Genomic DNA, 23,717 nt, shown 5'->3' on the forward strand with positions numbered 1-23,717 from the left:
CACTCTGAGGAGATCTGGGAGATAAGACATGGTCACTGAGGAGATCTGGGAGATAAGACATGGTCACTGAGGAGATCTGGGAGATAAGACATGGTCACTCTCTGAGGAGATCTGGGAGATAAGACATGGTCACTCTCTGAGGAGATCTGGGAGATAAGAGATCTGGGAGATAAGACATGGTCACTCTGTGAGGAGATCTGGGAGATAAGACATAGAATATGGTCACTCTCTGAGGAGATCTGGGAGATAAGACATAGAACATGGTCACTCTCTGAGGAGATCTGGGAGATAAGACATAGAACATGGTCACTCTCTGAGGAGATCTGGGAGATAAGACATGGTCACTCTCTGAGGAGATCTGGGAGATAAGACATAGAATATGGTCACTCTCTGAGGAGATCTGGGAGATAAGACATAGAACATGGTCACTCTCTGAGGAGATCTGGGAGATAAGACATAGAACATGGTCACTCTCTGAGGAGATCTGGGAGATAAGACATGGTCACTCTCTGAGGAGATCTGGGAGATAAGACATGGTCACTCTCTGAGGAGATCTGGGAGATAAGACATAGAACATGGTCACGCTCTGAGGAGATCTGGGAGATAAGACATAGAACATGGTCACTCTCTGAGGAGATCTGGGAGATAAGACATAGAACATGGTCACTCTGAGGAGATCTGGGAGATAAGATATAGAACATGGTCACTCTGAGGAGATCTGGGAGATAAGACATGGTCACTGAGGAGATCTGGGAGATAAGACATGGTCACTGAGGAGATCTGGGAGATAAGACATGGTCACTCTCTGAGGAGATCTGGGAGATAAGACATGGTCACTCTCTGAGGAGATCTGGGAGATAAGACATGGTCACTCTCTGAGGAGATCTGGGAGATAAGACATAGAATATGGTCACTCTCTGAGGAGATCTGGGAGATAAGACATAGAACATGGTCACTCTCTGAGGAGATCTGGGAGATAAGACATAGAACATGGTCACTCTCTGAGGAGATCTGGGAGATAAGACATGGTCACTCTCTGAGGAGATCTGGGAGATAAGACATGGTCACTCTCTGAGGAGATCTGGGAGATAAGACATAGAACATGGTCACTCTCTGAGGAGATCTGGGAGATAAGACATAGAACATGGTCACTCTCTGAGGAGATCTGGGAGATAAGACATGGTCACTCTCTGAGGAGATCTGGGAGATAAGACATGGTCACTCTCTGAGGAGATCTGGGAGATAAGACATGGTCACTCTCTGAGGAGATCTGGGAGATAAGACATGGTCACTCTCTGAGGAGATCTGGGAGATAAGACATGGTCACTCTCTGAGGAGATCTGGGAGATAAGACATGGTCACTCTCTGAGGAGATCTGGGAGATAAGACATAGAACATGGTCACTCTGAGGAGATCTGGGAGATAAGACATGGTCACTCTCTGAGGAGATCTGGGAGATAAGACATGGTCACTCTCTGAGGAGATCTGGGAGATAAGACATGGTCACTCTCTGAGGAGATCTGGGAGATAAGACATAGAACATGGTCACTCTCTGAGGAGATCTGGGAGATAAGACATGGTCACTCTCTGAGGAGATCTGGGAAATAAGACATGGTCACTCTCTGAGGAGATCTGGGAGATAAGACATGGTCACTCTCTGAGGAGATCTGGGAGATAAGACATAGAATATGGTCACTCTCTGAGGAGATCTGGGAGATAAGACATAGAACATGGTCACTCTCTGAGGAGATCTGGGAGATAAGACATAGAACATGGTCACTCTCTGAGGAGATCTGGGAGATAAGACATAGAACATGGTCACTCTCTGAGGAGATCTGGGAGATAAGACATGGTCACTCTCTGAGAAGATCTGGGAAATAAGACATGGTCACTCTCTGAGGAGATCTGGGAGATAAGACATGGTCACTCTCTGAGGAGATCTGGGAGATAAGACATAGAACATGGTCACTCTGAGGAGATCTGGGAGATAAGACATAGAACATGGTCACTCTCTGAGGAGATCTTGGAGATAAGACATAGAACATGGTCACTCTCTGAGGAGATCTGGGAGATAAGACATAGAATATGGTCACTCTCTGAGGAGATCTGGGAGATAAGACATAGAACATGGTCACTCTGAGGAGATCTGGGAGATAAGAGATAAGATCTGGGAGATAGAACATGGTCACTCTCTGAGGAGATCTGGGAGATAAGACATAGAACATGGTCACTCTCTGAGGAGATCTGGGAGATAAGACATAGAACATGGTCACTCTGAGGAGATCTGGGAGATAAGACATAGAACATGGTCACTCTGAGGAGATCTGGTGGATAAGACATAGAACATGGTCACTCTCTGAGGAGATCTGGGAGATAAGACATAGAACATGGTCACTCTGAGGAGATCTGGGAGATAAGACATGGTCACTCTCTGAGGAGATCTGGGAGATAAGACATGGTCACTCTCTGAGGAGATCTGGGAGATAAGACATAGAACATGGTCACTCTGAGGAGATCTGGGAGATAAGACATAGAACATGGTCACTCTCTGAGGAGATCTGGGAGATAAGATATAGAACATGGTCACTCTGAGGAGATCTGGGAGATAAGACATGGTCACTCTGAGGAGATCTGGGAGATAAGACATAGAACATGGTCACTCTGAGGAGATCTGGGAGATAAGACATGGTCACTGAGGAGATCTGGGAGATAAGACATGGTCACTCTGAGGAGATCTGGGAGATAAGACATAGAACATGGTCACTCTGAGGAGATCTGGGAGATAAGACATAGAACATGGTCACTCTGAGGAGATCTGGGAGATAAGACATAGAACATGGTCACTCTAGGGGATCTGAGGGATAAGACATAGAACATGGTCACTCTCTGAGGGGATCTGGGAGATAAGACATAGAACATGGTCACTCTGAGGAGATCTGGGAGATAAGACATACAGAACATGGTCACTCTAGGGGATCCGAGGGATAAGACATACAGAACATGGTCACTCTAGGGGATCTGAGGGATAAGACATACAGAACATGGTCACTCTAGGGGATCTGAGGGATAAGACATAATGAACATGGTCACTCTCTGATGGGATCTGATGAGGGATAAGACATAATGAACATGGTCACTCTCTGATGGGATCTGATGAGGGAACACACCACATCACACCAATGCTAGTAATGGATATGTTCCAAACAGCACCCTATTCCCTATTTAGTGGATCTTTGAGGGATACAGGGCTCTGGTTGAACATGTTCACTGTGGGTATTCAGCTGAGGACCCACAGGGCTCTGGTTGACAGTATGTTAGTGTGGGTATTCAGCTCAGGACCCACAGGGCTCTGGTTGACAGTATGTTAGTATGGGTATTCAGCTCAGGACCCACAGGGCTCTGGGTGACAGTATGTTAGTATGGGTATTCAGCTCAGGACCCACAGGGCTCTGGGTGACAGTATGTTAGTATGGGTATTCAGCTCAGGACCCACAGGGCTCTGGGTGACAGTATGTTAGTATGGGTATTCAGCTCAGGACCCACAGGGCTCTGGGTGACAGTATGTTAGTATGGGTATTCAGCTCAGGACCCACAGGGCTCTGGGTGACAGTATGTTAGTATGGGTATTCAGCTCAGGACCCACAGGGCTCTGGGTGACAGTATGTTAGTATGGGTATTCAGCTCAGGACCCACAGGGCTCTGGGTGACAGTATGTTAGTATGAGTATTCAGCTCAGGACCCACAGGGCTCTGGGTGACAGTATGTTAGTATGGGTATTCAGCTCAGGACCCACAGGGCTCTGGGTGACAGTATGTTAGTATGAGTATTCAGCTCAGGACCCACAGGGCTCTGGGTGACAGTATGTTAGTATGGGTATTCAGCTCAGGACCCACAGGGCTCTGGGTGACAGTATGTTAGTATGGGTATTCAGCTCAGGACCCACAGGGCTCTGGGTGACAGTATGTTAGTATGGGTATTCAGCTCAGGACCCACAGGGCTCTGGGTGACAGTATGTTAGTATGGGTATTCAGCTCAGGACCCACAGGGCTCTGGGTGACAGTATGTTAGTATGGGTATTCAGCTCAGGACCCACAGGGCTCTGGGTGACAGTATGTTAGTATGGGTATTCAGCTCAGGACCCACAGGGCTCTGGTCTAAAGTAGTGCACTATGTAGAGAACAGGGTGGTATTTAGAACAAGCGAATGGCTTTTTCTTATTCTGAATAACAGGGATGTCCTTCTGTCCAGTACTGACCTTAGTGAACACCTTGATGGTGTGATTGAGGAAGTCAGCTTCCTCCTTGTCAGGTAAGGCCAGCAGATGAGCAGCACAGTCCAGGATGCAGAGCAGGGTCAATCTGTGGCCCTGGAGGAGAGGGAACAACAGACATAGAATTAGGGTTCCAAAATTCACAGGTCTTCTCCTGCTTGGAGGATTCTGGATTTTCTGTTTATTTCCCACCTGGGAAATTCTGAAAAATATAAGAATTTGGGGAATGTTACTGGAAAATGTAAATGTGATTTTTTATATATATATATATATATCACCTGACATGGGAAGGAAGGTATAGAGGAACGGTTACGTTAACCACACAATAACCTGTTCCTTTGTAGCTCCGTTGGAAGAGCACTGCGCTTGTCACGCCAGGGTAGTGGGTTCCACTCCAACGACCACCCATACGTAAAATATATGTATCCATTATTAAATCATTTTGGACAAAAGTATGCTAAATGCATAGCATGTATTATTTGTTATTAATTCTATGGTTTACACACTCAATGTGATAAGCCACACCAACACGGCAGCCCATACTAACTACGCGACAACCCATATGAAATAAGTGATATCCCATATTAACCACACAATAACCCATATGAAATAAGTGATATCCCATATTAACCACACAATAACCCATATGAAATAAGTGATATCCCATATTAACAATGCGATAACCCATATGAAATAAGTGATATCCCATATTAACCACACAATAACCCATATGAAATAAGTGATATCCCATATTAACCACACAATAACCCATATGAAACAAGTGATATCCCATATTAACCACACAATAACCCATATGAAACAAGTGATATCCCATATTAACCACACAATAACCCATATTAAATAAGTGATATCCCATATTAACCACACAATAACCCATATGAAACAAGTGATATCCCATATTAACCACACAATAACCCATATGAAACAAGTGATATCCCATATTAACCACACAATAACCCATATGAAATAAGTGATATCCCATATTAACCACACAATAACCCATATGAAACAAGTGATATCCCATATTAACCACACAATAACCCATATGAAATAAGTGATATCCCATATTAACCACACAATAACCCATATGAAACAAGTGATATCCCATATTAACCACACAATAACCCATATGAAATAAGTGATATCCCATATTAACCACACGATAACCCATATGAAATAAGTGATATCCCATATTATACACACAATAACCCATATGAAATAAGTGATATCCCATATTAACCACACAATAACCCATATGAAACAAGTGATATCCCATATTAACCACACAATAACCCATATGAAATAAGTGATATCCCATATTAACCACATGATAACCCATATGAAATAAGTGATATCCCATATTAACCACACAATAACCCATATGAAATAAGTGATATCCCATATTAACCACACAATAACCCATATGAAACAAGTGATATCCCATATTAACAATGCGATAACCCATATGAAATAAGTGATATCCCATATTATACACACAATAACCCATATGAAATAAGTGATATCCCATATTAACCACACAATAACCCATATGAAATAAGTGATATCCCATATTAACCACACAATAACCCATATGAAATAAGTGATATCCCATATTAACCACATGATAACCCATATGAAATAAGTGATATCCCATATTAACCACACAATAACCCATATGAAACAAGTGATATCCCATATTAACCACACAATAACCCATATGAAATAAGTGATATCCCATATTAACCACATGATAACCCATATGAAATAAGTGATATCCCATATTAACCACACAATAACCCATATGAAATAAGTGATATCCCATATTAACAATGCGATAACCCATAGTGATATCCCAACTGAAATGAGTGATAACCCATATTAACCACGCTGTAACCCATGAAATAAACCACGTGAAAACCCATATTAACCACGCTGTAACCCATATCAACCTCTCTGTAACCCATATCAACCTCTCTGTAACCCATATTTACCACGCTGTAGCCCATATTAACCACGCTGTAGCCCATATCAACCTCTCTGTAACCCATATCAACCTCTCTGTAACCCATATCAACCTCTCTGTAACCCATATCAACCTCTCTGTAACCCATATTAACCACGCTGTAACCCATATTAACCACGCTGTAACCCATATTAACCACGCTGTAACCCATATTAAATGAGTGATAACCCATATCAACCACGCTGTAACCCATATGAACCACGCTGTAACCCATATGAACCACGCTGTAACCCATATTAAATTAGTGATAACCCATATTAACCACGCTGTAACCCATATGAACCACGCTGTAACCCATATGAACCACGCTGTAACCCATATTAAATGAGTGATAACCCATATCAACCACGCTGTAACCCATATGAACCACGCTGTAACCCATATTAAATTAGTGATAACCCATATTAACCACGCTGTAGCCCATATTAACCACGCTGTAACCCATATCAACCACGCTGTAACCCATATTAACCACGCTGTACCCCATATTAACCACGCTGTAACCCATATAAACCACGCTGTAACCCATATTAACCTCTCTGTAACCCATATCAACCACGCTGTAACCCATATTAACCACGCTGTAACCCATATTAACCTCTCTGTAACCCATATCAACCACGCTGTAACCCATATTAACCACGCTGTAACCTATATCAACCACGCTGTAACCCATATTAACCACGCTGTAACCCATATCAACCACGCTGTACCCCATATTAACCACGCTGTAACCCATATTAACCACGCTGTATCCCATATTAACCACGCTGTAACCCATATTAACCACTCTGTAACCCATATTAACCAAGCGATAACCCATATGAAATAAGTGATAACCCATATTAAGTGATAACTCACATCGACCACGTGACAACCCATATCAACCACGTGACAACCCATATCAACCACGTGACAACCCATATTAAATGAGTGATAACCCACAGTATCCACGCGATAACCCACATTAACCACGTGACAACCCATATTAAATACGCAACAACCCATATTAAATGAGTGATACCCCACATTAACCATGCAACAACCCATATTAAATGAGTGATACCCCACATTAACCATGCAACAACCCATATTAAATGAGTGATACCCCACATTAACCATGCAACAACCCATATTAAATGAGTGATAACCCACAGTAACCACGCGATAACCCATATTAACCACGCAACAAGCCCATATTAAATACGCAACAACCCATATTAAATGAGTGATACCCCACAGTATCCACGCGATAACCCACATTAACCACGCAACAGCCCATATTAAATACGCAGCCCATATTAAATGAGTGATAACCCACAGTAACCACGCGATAACCCATATTAAATGAGTGATAACCCACATTAACCACGCAACAACCCATATTAAATGAGTGATAACCCACAGTAACCACGCGATAACCCATATTAAATGAGTGATACCCCACATTAACCACGCAACAGCCCATATTAAATGAGTGATAACCCACAGTATCCACGCGATAACCCATATTAAATGAGTGATAACCCACAGTATCCACGCGATAACCCATATTAAATACGCAACAGCCCATATTAAATACGCAACAGCCCATATTAAATACGCAACAGCCCATATTAAATACGCAACAGCCCATATTAAATGAGTGATAACCCACATTAACCACGCGATAACCCATATTAAATGAGTGATACCCCACATTAACCATGCGATAACCCATATTAAATGAGTGATAACCCACAGTAACCACGCGATAACCCATATTAAATGAGTGATAACCCACAGTAACCACGCGATAACCCATATTAAATGAGTGATAACCCACATTAACCATGCAACAGCCCATATAAAATACGCAACAACTCATATTTGCAAAAATGTCTAAAAACCTGTTTTCACTATCATTATTGGATATTATGTGTAGGTCTGAATACTTTCCGAATGCACTGTATATGATATCATCATACCTTCTCCAGAGAACTGAGTGCATGCTGAGAGTTGTAGTTTTTCTGGCCCAGGGCCTGGACATCCTGAGAGGAGATGATTGGCTCTTTGAGCTGCTCCAGCCAGGACCACATGAGACCAGCCAGCACCATAGGGTCTCTCTCTAGACTCAGCCTCTCCCAGGCTCCTTCTCTGGAGTTCAGCTCTGTCTGCCGGACCACACACACTATCGTATTAGTAGTCAACATCACACCTGGGTTCAAATACGTCATCTGTGTTTCATTGAGCTGCCTATTGCAATGGAAACAATAGAACAATTCAAATGGTGCCAACCTGGCACGCCAACCTGGCACGCCAACCTGGCACGCCAAACTGGCACGCCAACCTGGCACGCCAACCTGGCACGCCAACCTGGCACTCCAGGCAGGCTAAAGCAAACGCTGAAAGTATTTCAAATAGTATCTGTCAAACTGTCATGTCTTACCTGCCACACTGAGACCTTGTAGTGGAGATCTTCATCATTCAGGCCCAAAGCCAGAGCTCTGGCCACCAGCAGACGTCTGGCTTCCAGGGACAGCTCAGCATACAGGGTGATGCCAGGGACCTCTGTCAGCCTCTCCCTGTCCTCTCTGTCCTCTCTTTCTCCAGCCTTCCCCCTCACTCTTTCCTCTCTGTCTCCAGCCCTGTCTACCCCACACACAGACTCCTCTCCTCCTGTAAGGCTCATCACAGGCATATCTCCTCTCCACGGCCTCCTCTCTGACAGCTCTTCTCCTGAGGGCTTGGACAGACTTCCCCCAAACCCAAAGGACAGACTTCGCTGGCCCTCGCAGAGCTGCTTCCGTCTCTGAAAGAGAGGAGACATCTTCTTCTGGGTGTGGTGATCACTCTCCTTAGAACTCCTTTCCTGTCCTCCTCGCCTCTCCTCCCTTGTCTGCTCTCCCATGGAGAAGGGGTGGTGCTGTGGAGGGAGGCTAGGAGATGTGGGGGGCTCCCAGGCTGTGGCTAGCTGGTGCTGGGTCAGAGGATTGCCGCAAGGGATGCTCCAGATGTGGTTCTGGTTCTGCTCCTGGTCTAGGTCTCGTCTGGGGTCTAGCTTATACAAGGCTGAGTCACTGTAACTCAGCAAGCGTTTCCCCGGATGCAGAGGCTTCAGGAGGGAGGCTGCCACCCTATTCTGCCGCTGCCACAGAGGGTCCAGCTCCTGGTCACTGGACAGAACCGAGTCGTGGGCCAGGGCTGGGCTGAGAGGGGGCTCTAAGAGTAACGATGGTTCCTGGAGTAGTGCTAGGTTTGGAGTGAGAGGTCGTTCCATGTGTAGTGTGTGGGTTAGGGCTGTCTCAGGGCGGGGAAAAGGCTGGATTAGGGCTGTCTCAGGGCGGGGACAAGGCTGGATTAGGGCTGTCTCAGGGCGGGGACAAGGCTGGGTTAGGGCTGTCTCAGGGCGGGGAAAAGGCTGGATTAGGGCTGTCTCAGGGTGGGGACAAGGCTGGGTTAGGGCTGTCTCAGGGTGGGGACAAGGCTGGGTTAGGGCTGTCTCAGGGCGGGGACAAGGCTGGATTAGGGCTGTCTCAGGGCGGGGACAAGGCTGGGTTAGGGCTGTCTCAGGGCGGGGAAAAGGCTGGATTAGGGCTGTCTCAGGGCGGGGACAAGGCTGGGTTAGGGCTGTCTCAGGGCGGGGACAAGGCTGGGTTAGGGCTGTCTCAGGGCGGGGACAAGGCAGGCGGGGACAAGGCAGGCGGGGACAAGGCAGGCGGGGTGAAGGCACAGGGATGCCCTTCCCTCTCATCTCCTTCCCCAGCAGCTGGATGGCCTGCTGGGACACTGTCTTCTCCACCTCCGCCGTCAGGTCTGGAACCTCCAACACCGCCTCCTCCACCACCACCTTCAATCACATCATCATCATCATCATAATCAGGTGTGCAAACATTTAAACGAAATTGAGATCCTTAACATTAAGAAAAATCCCTAAACAAAATGCAGTATTTTTTAAATTTTATGTAGATGCAGAAAGTAAACAGCATAGTGGGTCAATTCCCTCAAAAACTAAGAGCGTTGAATCGCATGTCTCAACTTCTCTGCTGTCTTGGTGCCCTGCCTAACCATGCTGTTAACAGCGTGAAGCCAACCTGTGCGCAGATACTGTGTGTGAATGTGTGAGAGCGGAGCGTTGCACCTCGCTCAGCTCAATATCCTAGCCTATTCATTGATGATAAGGCCCTGCTTTACTGAAGATGCGAAACATTGCAAGCCAAGACATTGCAAGATATAGTTTCTAATTGATGATAGATAGGCATAGTACACAGTTCTGACTAGGTCTGCCTGGTGGCCAACCTACCTATACTGATAGATAGGCATAGTACACAGTTCTGTCTAGGTCTGCCAGGTGGCCAACCTACCTATACTGATAGATTGGCATAGTACACAGTTCTGACTAGGTCTGCCTGGTGGCCAACCTACCTATACTGATAGATAGGCATAGTACACAGTTCTGACTAGGTCTGCCTGGTGGCCAACCTACCTATACTGATAGATAGGCATAGTACACAGTTCTGACTAGGTCTGCCTGGTGGCCAACCTACCTATACTGATAGATAGGCATAGTACACAGTTCTGACTAGGTCTGCCTGGTGGCCAACCTACCTATACTGATAGATAGGCATAGTACACAGTTCTGACTAGGTCTGCCTGGTGGCCAACCTACCTATACTGATAGATAGGCATAGTACACAGTTCTGACTAGGTCTGCCTGGTGGCCAACCTACCTATACTGATAGATAGGCATAGTACACAGTTCTGACTAGGTCTGCCTGGGGCTCAACCTGGCTACTGTGCCCCTCCCCTCACTAGCTTGCTATGCCAGGACAACAAGCTCTCCCTCAACGTCAGCAATTCAAAGGAGCTGATTGTGGACTACAGGAAAAGGAGGGCCGAGCACGCCCCCATCCACATTGATTGGGCTGTAGCAGAGTGGGTCAAGAGCTTCAAGTTTCTCGGCGTAGATATCACAAAGGAATTAACATGGTCCACACACACCCACACCATTGTGAAGAGGGCTCGACAGCGCCCCTTCCCCCTCAGGAGGTTGAAAAGTTTGAGCATAGGTCCTCAGATCCTCAAAAAGTTATACGGCTGCACCACTGAGAGCATGTTGACTGGCTCCACCACCGCTTAGTATGGCAATTACAAGGCACCTGAGGAACTACAGAGGATGGTGAGTACGGCCCTGTACATCACTGAGGCCAAGCTCCCTGCCATCCAGGACCTCTATACCAGGCGGTGTCAGAAGAAGGCCCAGTACATCACTGAGGCCAAGCTCCCTGCCATCCAGGACCTCTATACCAGGCGGTGTCAGAAGAATCAAATCAAATCAAATGTATTTATATAGCCCTTCATACAAACCAAGTCAACAGTCAGGGCTGGAACCTCCACTTTCAACAACCAAATCATTACCTGTCTATTATACCATAATAATGTATTACCTGTCTATAATACCATAATAATGTATTACCTGTCTATACCATAATAATGTATTACCTGTCTATAATACCATAATAATGTATTACCTGTCTATACCATAATAATGTATTACCTGTCTATAATACCATAATAATGTATTACCTGTCTATACCATAATAATGTATTACCTGTCTATAATACCATAATAATGTATTACCTGTCTATACCATAATAATGTATTACCTGTCTATAATACCATAATAATGTATTACCTGTCTATAATACCATAATAATGTATTACCTGTCTATACCATAATAATGTATTACCTGTCTATAATACCATAATAATGTATTACCTGTCTATACCATAATAATGTATTACCTGTCTATAATACCATAATAATGTATTACCTGTCTATAATACCATAATAATGTATTACCTGTCTATTATACCATAATAATGTATTACCTGTCTATAATACCATAATAATGTATTACCTGTCTATTATACCATAATAATGTATTACCTGTCTATACCATAATAATGTATTACCTGTCTATAATACCATAATAATGTATTACCTGTCTATAATACCATAATAATGTATTACCTGTCTATTATACCATAATAATGTATTACCTGTCTATACCATAATAATGTATTACCTGTCTATACCATAATAATGTATTACCTGTCTATTATACCATAATAATGTATTACCTGTCTATACCATAATAATGTATTACCTGTCTATTATACCATAATAATGTATTACCTGTCTATAATACCATAATAATGTATTACCTGTCTATTGGCAGCGATGTCCAGGAGGACCTTGCAGACCAGCTGGACAATCTTTGGCACGTTCTTCATCTGCCGCGCCTCGTACCCGTGCAGCAGGTGGCGTTGGCGAGTCAAGTACTGGGACAGCGTAACAGCGTTGGCCCGGGGTTCTGCGCAGGAGAACACGTTCCTCAACGGAACCAGGAACTGGGCGAACTCCCGGACACACAGCAGCTGGCCTCGGGTCTGGATGGAGTTGGGCCGCTTGGCTCTGACAAACAGGATGGCCTGGTCCGCACTCATACGAGAGGTGAACACCAGGTAACACGCCAGTAACACACCTGGTAAATAGAGTAACACACCTGGTAAACACAGTAACAGGTAAACACAGTAATACACCTGGTAAATAGAGTAACACACCAGTAACACACCAGTAATACACCTGGTAAATAGAGTAACACGCCAGTAATACACCTGGTAAATATAGTAACACACCAGTAATACACCTGGTAAACACAGTAGCACACCCGGTCCGCACTCATAAGAGAGGTGAACACCAGGTAACACGCCAGTAACACACCTGGTAAATAGAGTAACACACCAGTAACACACCTGGTAAACAGTGTAACACACCTGGTAAACACAGTAAGAGGTAAACACAGTAATACACCTGGTAAATAGAGTAACACACCAGTAACACACCTGGTAAAGTGTAACACACCTGGTAAACACAGTAACAGGTAAACACAGTAATACACCTGGTAAATAGAGTAACACACCAGTAACACACCTGGTAAATAGAGTAACACACCAGTAATACACCTGGTAAACACAGTAATGGGTAAACACAGTAATACACTTGGTAAATAGAGTAACAGGTAAACACAGTAATACACCTGGTAAATAGTGTAACACACCAGTGACACACCTGGTAAACACAGTAACAGGTAAACACAGTAATACACCTGGTAAATAGAGTAACAGGTAAACACGGTAACACACCAGTAATACACCTGGTAAATAGTGTAACACACCAGTAATACACCTGGTAAACACAGTAACAGGTAAACACAGTAACAGGTAAACACAGTAACACACCTGGTAAATATAGTAACACACCAGTAATACACCTGGTAAATAGAGTAACACGCCAGTAACACACCTGGTAAACACAGTAACAGGTAAACACAGTAATACACCTGGTAAACACAGTAACAGGTAAACACAGTAACAGGTAAACACAGCAATACACCTGGTAAATAGAGTAACACACCAGTAACACACCTGGTAAACACAGTAACAGGTAAACACAGTAATACACCTGGTAAATAGAGTAACACGCCAGTAACACACCTGGTAAACACAGTAACAGGTAAACACAGTAATACACCTGGTAAATAGAGTAACAGGTAAACACAGTAACAGGTAAACACAGCAATACACCTGGTAAATAGAGTAACACACCAGTAACACACCTGGTAAACACAGTAACAGGTAAACACAGTAATACACCTGGTAAATAGAGTAACAGGTAAACACAGTAACAGGTAAACACAGTAATACACCTGGTAAATAGAGTAACACACCAGTAACACACCTGGTAAACACAGTAACAGGTAAACACAGTAATACACCTGGTAAATAGAGTAACAGGTAAACACAGTAACAGGTAAACACAGCAATACACCTGGTAAATAGAGTAACACACCAGTAACACACCTGGTAAACACAGTAACAGGTAAACACAGTAATACACCTGGTAAACAGTGTAACACACCTGGTAAACCCAGGAACGCACCACGTAAACACAGTAACACACCTGGTAAACCCAGAAACGTACCATGTAAACACAGTAACACACCACGTAAACACACCTGTTAAACACAGCAAAACTCCTGGTAAACACACCAGTAACACACCTGGTAAACAACCAGTGACATCCTAGTAGCCACTGGGCGGCAGAGAGCCCAGCGGTAAAGAGCTAGTTTCTCGAGGCAAATAACACTGAAACATACATGATAGCACCTGCAGTTCCGGGAGACTGTGTGATCAGGCTTTTCGCAGCCGATATGAGTAAGACCTTTAAACAGGTCAACATTCACAAGGCCGCAGGGCCAGATGGATTATCAGGATGTGTACTTAGAGCATGCGCTGACCAACTAGCAAGTGTCTTCACTGACATTTTAAACCTCTCCCTGTCCGATTCTGTAATACCTACATGTTTCAAGCAGACCACCAAATTGTTCTTGGGCACAGGCAATAAGGTAACCTGCCTAAATGACTACCGACCCGTAGCATTCACGTCTGTAGCCATGAAGTGCTTTGAAAGGTCATGACTCACATCAACACCATCATCCCTGAAACCCTAGAACCACTCCAAATCGCATATTGCCCCAACAGATCCAGAGATGATAAAATCTCTATTGCACTCCACACTGCCCTTTCCCACCTGGACAAAAATAACACCTATGTGAGAATGCTGTTCATTGACTACAGCTCAGCGATCAACACCATAGTGCCCTCCAAGCTCATCACTAAGCTAAGGATCCTGGGACTAAACACCTCCCTCTGTAACTAGTTAAATAAAGGTACCTGTCCTCCCCAGCCCATTATACGTACCTGTCCTCCCCAGCCCATTATACGTACCTGTCCTCCCCAGCCCATTATAATGTACCCTGTCCTCCCCAGCCCATTATACGTACCTGTCCTCCCCAGCCCATTATACGTACCTGTCCTCCCCAGCCCATTATAATGTACCCTGTCCTCCCCAGCCCATTATACGTACCTGTCCCCCCAAGCCCATTATACGTACCTGTCCTCCCCAGCCCATTATAATGTACCTGTCCTGTACTTGTCCTCCCCAGCCCATTATAACATACCTGTCCTTTACCTGCCCCCCCCCAACCAATTATAACGTACCCTGTCCTCCCCAGCCCATTATAATATACCCTGTCCTCCCCAGTCCATTATAACGTACCCTGTCCTCCCCAGTCCATTATAACGTACCCTGTCCTCCCCAGGCCATTATAACGTACCCTGTCCTCCCCAGTCCATTATAATGTACCCTGTCCTCCCCAGGCCATTATAACGTACCCTGTCCTCCCCAGGCCATTATAACGTACCCTGTCCTCCCCAGTCCATTATAACGTACCCTGTCCTCCCCAGTCCATTATAACATACCTGTCCTTTACCTGCCCCCCCCCAACCAATTATAACGTACCCTGTCCTCCCCAGTCCATTATAATGTACCCTGTCCTCCCCAGTCCTCCCCAGTCCATTATAATGTACCCTGTCCTCCCCATTATAATGTCCATTCCATTATAACGTACCCTGTCCTCCCCAGTCCATTATAACGTACCCTGTCCTCCCCAGTCCATTATAACGTGTACCTGTCCTCCCCAGTCCATTATAACGTACCCTGTGCCTCCCCAGGCCCTCCCCAGTCCATTCCTAGGCCATAAACCTGTCCTCCCCAGTCCATTATAACGTACCCTGTCCTCCCCAGTCCATTATAATGTACCCTGTCCTCCCCAGTCCATTATAACGTACCCTGTCCTCCCCAGTCCATTATAATGTACCTGTCCTGTACATGTCCTGTACTTGTCCTCCCCAGCCCATTATATGTACATGTCCTGTACCTGTCCTCCCCAGCCCATTACAATGTACCTGTCCTGTACCTGTCCAGTACCTGCTCTCCCCATGGCATCATAACGAACCTGTCCCTGTCCTCCACAGTCCATTATAACATACCTGTCCTTTACCTGTCCCCTCCCAACCAATTTTAACATCCCTGACCTCCCCATCCCATTATAGCATACCTGTCCTGTTCTGCCCAGCCATGTGACTTTATAGGTTGAGTGATGCTATGATTGGTTAGATTTTATGTACCTGTCCTCCCTAGACCGGCGTGACAGTGCACGGCCATCTTTCCCTCCTGGATGGCAAACGACATCACCTTGACCATGTCCAGTATAGTAGTCAGGGACGCCACGCCGTAGTCCTTCCAGCCAAAGTTATAGAAATAAACTGGAAACAGAGGAAAGAAAACATGACTTCTCACAGATTGAACATGACGGGCCTCCCAAAAGACACACTATTCCCTATATACTCTCAGACCGTTCCCTATACCAGCAGATGTATCTCACTGATCATCCCAAAAGACACACTATTCCCTATATATTGAAACTACTGACCAAAGCGATGCACTATATAGAGAATAAGGTGCCAATTGAGACGCAGTAAGAACATGAACTACAATCTACCCCAATGATGTGTTGTACATTGTTACCAAGAAGGTCCAGGAGTATACAGAATGGTGTCGTCTGCGTGGAGGTGGATCAGAGAATCACCAGCAGCGAGAGCGGTGGTGTGTTCTACATGGTTACAAAGGCCTGATTCAACCTGAAGAATGATGTTTCGTTTTTTGTTTTTGTTTAGTTTATTTTATTTTTACAGGGACAGTGCACATTAATCAACGTTTCAGTAAAAGTGCCGGTTTTAGCCAGCCGGCTAATTTTCAACCGCAGTCCCTGGGCAGTGTTCCGAATGTTAAGGGAGCATCCGAGCAGTATACACTACTGCAGACTCGCAGTACCACAGACTCCGTGAATCATTTATTTGGGCTGCAGTCTGAGGTGCAGTTAACTCTAATCAATCTACACACAATCTACACACAACACCCCATATAAACAAAGCAAAAACAGGCTTTTTCGAAATTTATACAAAAAAAAACCAGAAATACCTGATTTCCATAAGTATTCAGACTCTTTGCTATGAGACTCAAAATTGAGTTCAGGTGCATCCTGTTTCCATTGATCATCCTTGAGATGTTTCTGCAACTTGATTGGAGTCCACCTCTGGTCAATTCAATTGATTGGACATGATTTGGAAAGACACACAAAGACACACACAAAAACCAAGCCGTGAGGTCAAAGGAATTGTCCGTAGAGCTCCGAGACAGAATTGTGTCGAGGCACAAATCTGGGGAAGGGTACCAAAAATGTATGCAGCATTGAAGGTCCCCAAGAACACAGTGGCCTCCATCATTCTTAAATAGAAGAAGTTTAGAACCACCAAGACTCTTCCTAGAGCTGGCCGCCCGGCCAACCTGAGCTATCACTGGAGGTGGAAGGTAGAGGAAGGTGACCAAGAATCCAATGGTCACTCTGACAGAGCTCCTCTGTGAAGATGGGAGAACCTTCCAGAAGGACAGACATCTCTGCAGTACTCCACCAATCAGGTCTTTATGGTAGAGTGGCCGGACGGAAGTCACTCCTCAGTAAAAGGCACATGACAGCCCGCTTGGAGTTTACCAAAAGGACTCTCAGACCATGAGAAACATGATTCTCTGGTCTAATGAAACCAAGATTAAACTCTTTGTCCTGCATGTCAAGCGTCACGTCTGGAGGAAACCTGGCACCATGAACAGAGCAAAGTACAGAGAGATCCTTGATGAAAACCTGCTCCAGAGCGCTCAGGACCTCAGACTGGGGTGAAGGTTCACCTTCCAACAGGACAACAACCCTAAGCACACAGCCAAGACAATGTAAGAGTGACTTCGGGACAAGTCTCAACGTCCTTGAGTGGCCCAAGCAGAGCCCGGACTTGAACCCGATCAAACATCTCTGGAGAGACCTGAAAACAGCCTTGCAGCAACACTCTCCATCCAACCCGAGAGGATCTGCAGAGAAGAATGTGATAAACTCCCCAAATACAGGTGTGCCAAGCTTGCAGCTTCATAACCAAGAAGAGTTGAAGCTGTAATCGCTGCCAAAGGTGCTTCAACAAAGTACTGAGTACAGGGAATTACATTTACATTTCTTATCCAGAGCGACTTTCAAATTGGTGCATTCACCTTATGACATCCAATGAATACTTACATAAATGTGGTATCTCAGTTTTTTCTATATAAATTAGCCATAATGTCTAAAAACCTGGTTTTGGTTTGTCATCACGGGGTATTGTGTGTCGATTTAATCCATTTTAGAATGGAGGCTGTAATCTAACAAAATGTGGAAAAAGTCAAGGGGTCTGAATACTTTCCAAAAGCTCTGTATAGACATATGGAATGGAATGTTTACTGTTCATTTTTTATTGTTTATTTCAATGTAGTATCTATTTCACTTGCTTTGGCTATGTAAACATGTGTTTCCCATGCCAAGAAAGCCCTTTAAATTGATTCAGGGGCAGAGATACTCACTGCCAGCCTCCATGAACACCTCAGGTCTGTAGGTGAATCCAGAGTCATGTTCCAGAGGGTTACCACAGCTGGCGTGTTCCCCGGGACGCTGCAGGTTGATCACCGTACGAAGGCCACACCTGGAGGGAACATATTGCCAGTTATCAACACCACCAATAGGCCTATACATCACACCTGAAAACACCAGGAGAACACTAGCTGTCACTAACTATTAGCACCACCAGGAGACCACTAACTATTAGCACCACCAGGAGACCACTAGCTGCTATTAGCACCACCAGGAGACCACTAGCTATTAGCACCACCAGGAGACCACTAGCTATTAGCACCACTAGGGGACCACTAGCTGTCCCTAGCTATTAGCACCACCAGGAGATCACTAGCTGTCACTAGCTATTAGCACCACCAGGATACCACTAGCTATTAGCACCACCAGGAGACCACTAGCTATTAGCACCACTAGGAGACCACTAGCTATTAGCACCACTAGGAGACCACAAGCTGTCACTAGCTATTAGCACCACCAGGAGACCACTAGCTGTCACTAGCTATTAGCACCACCATGAGACCACTAGATATTAGCACCACCAGGAGACCACTAGCTATTAGAACCACCAGGAGAACACTAGCTGTCACTAGCTATTCGCACCACCAGGAGACCACTAGCTGTGACTAGCTATTAGCACCACCAGGAGACCACTAGCTGTGACTAGCTATTAGCACCACCAGGAGACAACTAGCTGTCTCTAGCTATTAGCACCACCAGGAGACCACTAGCTGTCACTAGCTATTAGCACCACCAGGAGACCACTAGCTGTCACTAGCTATTAGCACCACCAGGAGACCACTAGCTGTCACTAGCTATTAGCACCACCAGGAGACCACTAGCTGTCACTAGCTATTAGCACCACCAGGAGACCACTAGCTGTCACTAGCTATTAGCACCACCAGGAGACCACAAGCTGTCACTAGCTATTAGCACCACCAGGAGACAACTAGCTATTAGCACCACCACTAGCTATTAGCACCACCAGGAGACCACTAGCTGTCACTAGCTATTAGCACCACCAGGAGACCACTAGCTATTAGCTCAACCAGGAGACCACTAGCTATTAGCAGGCCTATTGGTGGTGCTAATAGCTAGTGGTCTCCTGGTGGTCTCAGGTGTGTAGGCCTATTGGTGGTGCTAATAACTAGTGGTCTCCTGGTGGTCTCAGGTGTGTAGGCCTATTGGTGGTGCTAATAGCTAGTGGTCTCCTGGTGGTCTCAGGTGTGTAGGCCTATTGGTGGTGCTAATAACTAGTGGTCTCCTGGTGGTCTCAGGTGTGTAGGCCTATTGGTGGTGCTAATAGCTAGTGGTCTCCTGGTGGTCTCAGGTGTGTAGGCCTATTGGTGGTGCTAATAGCTAGTTACAGCTAGTGGTCTCCTGGTTGTCTCAGGTGTGTAGGCCTATTGGTGGTGCTAATAGCTAGTGGTCTCCTGGTGGTGCTAATAACTAGTTACAGCTAGTGGTCTCCTGGTGGTCTCAGGTGTGTAGGCCTATTGGTGGTGCTAATAGCTAGTTACAGCTAGTGGTCTCCTGGTGGTCTCAGGTGTGTAGGCCTATTGGTGGTGCTAATAACTATTGACAGCTAGTGTTTTGTCTTCTAAAACACCAAATGCCAAATACCTTGTAAACTGCTCTATGATATTGTATTTCTCGAGGATTTCAGTAGAAGGCCTTGCCATCGCCAGCAAGTTGTCAGTTATCCTGCAGAGAAAGAGACACAGAGCGAGAGAGAGAGAGCAGAATTACATGGTGATTACACATCAGGACAGTTCACACACCGTTGATGAATCACATGCAGTACATGTAATATGAATTATTTGAACAGAGCAGCCCGGAAAACAAGTGGATGAATGATACTACCAGTTAAGCTGTTGGGCGTTAGTTACTGGCCCTGTGTGGCAGTGGAGGAGAGTGGAAAAGGGTGAGGAGCGTGTACTGATTACTTTGTGTTTACTTATTGATCAGATATCTGTTTACAATAGGACACCACCCAGCTGGCTGCCTCAGACATGGGAGGAGCAGCGTAGCACAGGACTTACAGGAAAAATACAGAATATATAGGATACCCAGAGAATACACAATACACAGAGAATATAGAATACACATAGAATATAGAACATAGAGAATATAGAATACAGAGAATACACAATACACAGAGAATATAGAACATGCAGAGAATATAGAACACAGAGAATATAGAACATGCAGAGAATATAGAACACAGAGAATATAGAACACAGAGAATACAGAACACAGAGAATATAAAACACAGAGAATATAGAATACACAGAGAATATAGAACACAGAGAATATAGAACATGCAGAGAATACACAATACACAGAGAATATAGAATACACATAGAATATAGAACATAGAGAATATAGAATACAGAGAATATAAAACACAGAGAATATAGAATACACATATAAATGTAGAATACACAGATAATATAGAACAGCGGTAGGCCTGATCACTGACAAGGATGAGACCGCCTATAGGGAGGTCAGAGACCTGACCTTGTGGGGCAAGGACAAAAACATCTCCCTCAACATGATCAAGACAAAGGAGATGATTGTGGAAAACAGGAAAAGGAGGACAGAGCACGGCCCCATTCTCGTCGACGGGGCTGTGGTGGAGCAGGTTGAGAGCTTCAAGTTCCTTTACTATTCCATGCAAGAAATTGCCAATAAACTGAATATCTCGTACAAGGCTGTGTCCTACTCCCTTCAGCGAACACCACAAACTGGCACTAACCAGAATAGAAAGAGGAGTGGGAGGCCCCGGTGCACAACTGAGCAAGAGGACAAGTGCATTAGAGTGTTGAGTTTGAGAAACAGATGCCTCACAAGTCCTCAACTGGCAGCATCATTAAATAGTACCCGCAAAACACCAGTCTCAACGTCAACAGTGAAGAGGCAACTCCAGGATGCTGGCCTTCTAGACAGAGTTCCTCTGTCCAGTCTCAACGTCAACAGTGAAGAGGTGACTCCGGGATGCTGCCCTTCTAGACAGAGTTCCTCTGTCCAGTGTCTGTGTTCTTTTGGTCATCTTAATCTTTTATTTTTATTGACCAGTTGGAGAAAAGGCTTTTTTTTTGCAACTCTGCCTAGAAGGTTTCTGTTTCTCAAACTAGACACTAATGTACTTGTCCTCTTGCTCAGTTGTGCACCGGGGCCTCCCACTCCTCTTTCTATTATGGATAGAGCCAGCTTGCGCTGTTCTGTGAAGGGAGTAGTACACAGCGTTGTATGAGATCTTCAGCTTCTTGGCAATTTCTCGCATGGAATACCCTTCATTTCTCAGAACAAGAATAGACTGAAATCAGGACAAAAGTTTTCAGCTGTGCTAACATAATTGCAAAAGGGTTTTCTAATGATCAATTAGCCTTTTAAAATGATAAACTTGGATTAGCTAACACATTGTGCCATTGGAACACAGGACTGATGGTTGCTAATAATGGGCCTCTGTACTCCTATGTAGATATTCCATTTTTAAAAATCTGCCGTTTCCAGCTACAATAGGCATTTACAACATTAACAATGTCTACACTGTATTTCATTTCTGAGTGACCCTAAACTTTTGAAAGGCAGTGTATAATTTAGAAAACACAGAGAATATAGAATACAGAGAATAAAAAAATACAGACAACATACAATGCAGAATACACAAACAATATACAGTTGAAGTCGGAAGGTTACATACACCTTAACCAAATACATCTAAACTCAGTTCTTCACAATTCCTGACATTTAATCCTAGTAAAGAAGTTCCTATCTTAGGTCAGTTAGGATCACCACTTTATTTTAAGAATGTGAAATGTCAGAATAATAGTAGAGAATTATTTATTTCAGCTTTTATTTCTTTACAATTACAGGGGCTGAGTCACTGGCTTACTGGTGCTCTTCCATGCCGTCATAAGGAGGGGTGAGTCACTGACGTGATCTTCCTGTCTGGGTTGGCAGCCCCCTTTGGGTTGAGATCTTTGTGGGCTATACTCGGCCTTGTCTCAGGATGGTAAGTTGGTGGTTGAAGATATCCCTCTAGTGGTGTGGGGGCCGTGCTTGGGGGTTATATCCTGCCTGTTTGGCCCTGTCCGGGGGTATCATCGGACGGGGCCACAGTGTCTCCTGACCACTCCTGCCTCAGCCTCCAGTATTTATGCTGCAGTAGTTTGTGTCGGGGGGCTAGGGTCAGTTTGTTATATCTGGAGTACTTATCCTGTCCTATTCGGTGTCCTGTGTGAATTTAAGTATGTTCTCTCTAATTATCTCTTTCTCTCTCTCAGAGGACCTGAGCCCTAGGACCATGCCTCAGGACTACCTGGCATGATGACTCCTTGCTGTCCCCAGTTCACCTGGCCGTGCTGCTGCTCCAGTTTCAACTGTTCTGCCTGAGGCCACGGAACCCTGACCTGTTCACCGGACGTGCTAGCTGTCCCAGACCTGCTGTTTTCAACTCTCTAGAGACAGCAGGAGCGGTAGAGATACTCTGAATGATCGTCTATGAAAAGCCAACTGACATTTACACTTGAGGTGCTGACTTGCTGCACCATCGACAACTACTGTGATTATTACTATTTGACCAGGCTGGTCATTTATGAACATTTGAACATCTAGGCCATGTTCTGTTATAATCTCCACCCTGCACAGCCAGAAGAGGACTGGCCACCCCTCATAGCCGTGTTCCTCTCTAGGTTTTTTCCTAGGTTTTGAACTTTCTAGGGAGTTTTTCCTAGCCACTGTGCCTCTCCACCTGCATTGCTTGTCCCCATGTGCAGTTGCAAACCGTAGTCTGTCTTTTTTTGGCGGGTTATGAGCAGTGGCTTCTTCCTTGTTGAGTGGCCTTTCAGGTTATGTTGATACAGGACTCGTTTTACTGTGGATATAGATAGTTTTGTACCTGTTTCCTCCAGCATCTTCACAAGGTCCTTTGCTGTTGTTCTGGGATTGATTTGCACTTTTCGCACC

The 23,717-nt window shown here is 44.9% G+C and overlaps 1 protein-coding gene across 5 annotated transcripts in view; it reads right to left on the minus strand.

The window, feature by feature from the left end:
* The window catches only part of ptpdc1a (protein tyrosine phosphatase domain containing 1a), a 58,600-nt gene that overhangs the window by 768 nt on the left and 34,115 nt on the right, over window positions 1-23,717 (minus strand). For all 5 annotated transcript variants that reach the window (XM_046338152.1, XM_046338155.1, XM_046338163.1 and 2 more), the window contains 7 exons: window positions 20,370-20,450; window positions 18,701-18,819; window positions 16,390-16,527; window positions 12,523-12,842; window positions 8,743-10,143; window positions 8,282-8,467; window positions 4,256-4,366 (listed from right to left, as the gene is read on the minus strand). In XM_046338152.1, coding sequence (XP_046194108.1) covers window positions 4,256-4,366; window positions 8,282-8,467; window positions 8,743-10,143; window positions 12,523-12,842; window positions 16,390-16,527; window positions 18,701-18,819; window positions 20,370-20,450 — 2,356 coding nt within the window. The remainder of the gene's footprint in view (window positions 1-4,255; window positions 4,367-8,281; window positions 8,468-8,742; window positions 10,144-12,522; window positions 12,843-16,389; window positions 16,528-18,700; window positions 18,820-20,369; window positions 20,451-23,717) is intronic.

The sequence above is a fragment of the Oncorhynchus gorbuscha genome, linkage group LG03 (genome assembly GCF_021184085.1).
Source record: "Oncorhynchus gorbuscha isolate QuinsamMale2020 ecotype Even-year linkage group LG03, OgorEven_v1.0, whole genome shotgun sequence".
In the NCBI taxonomy this organism is placed as follows: Eukaryota; Metazoa; Chordata; class Actinopteri; order Salmoniformes; family Salmonidae; genus Oncorhynchus; species Oncorhynchus gorbuscha.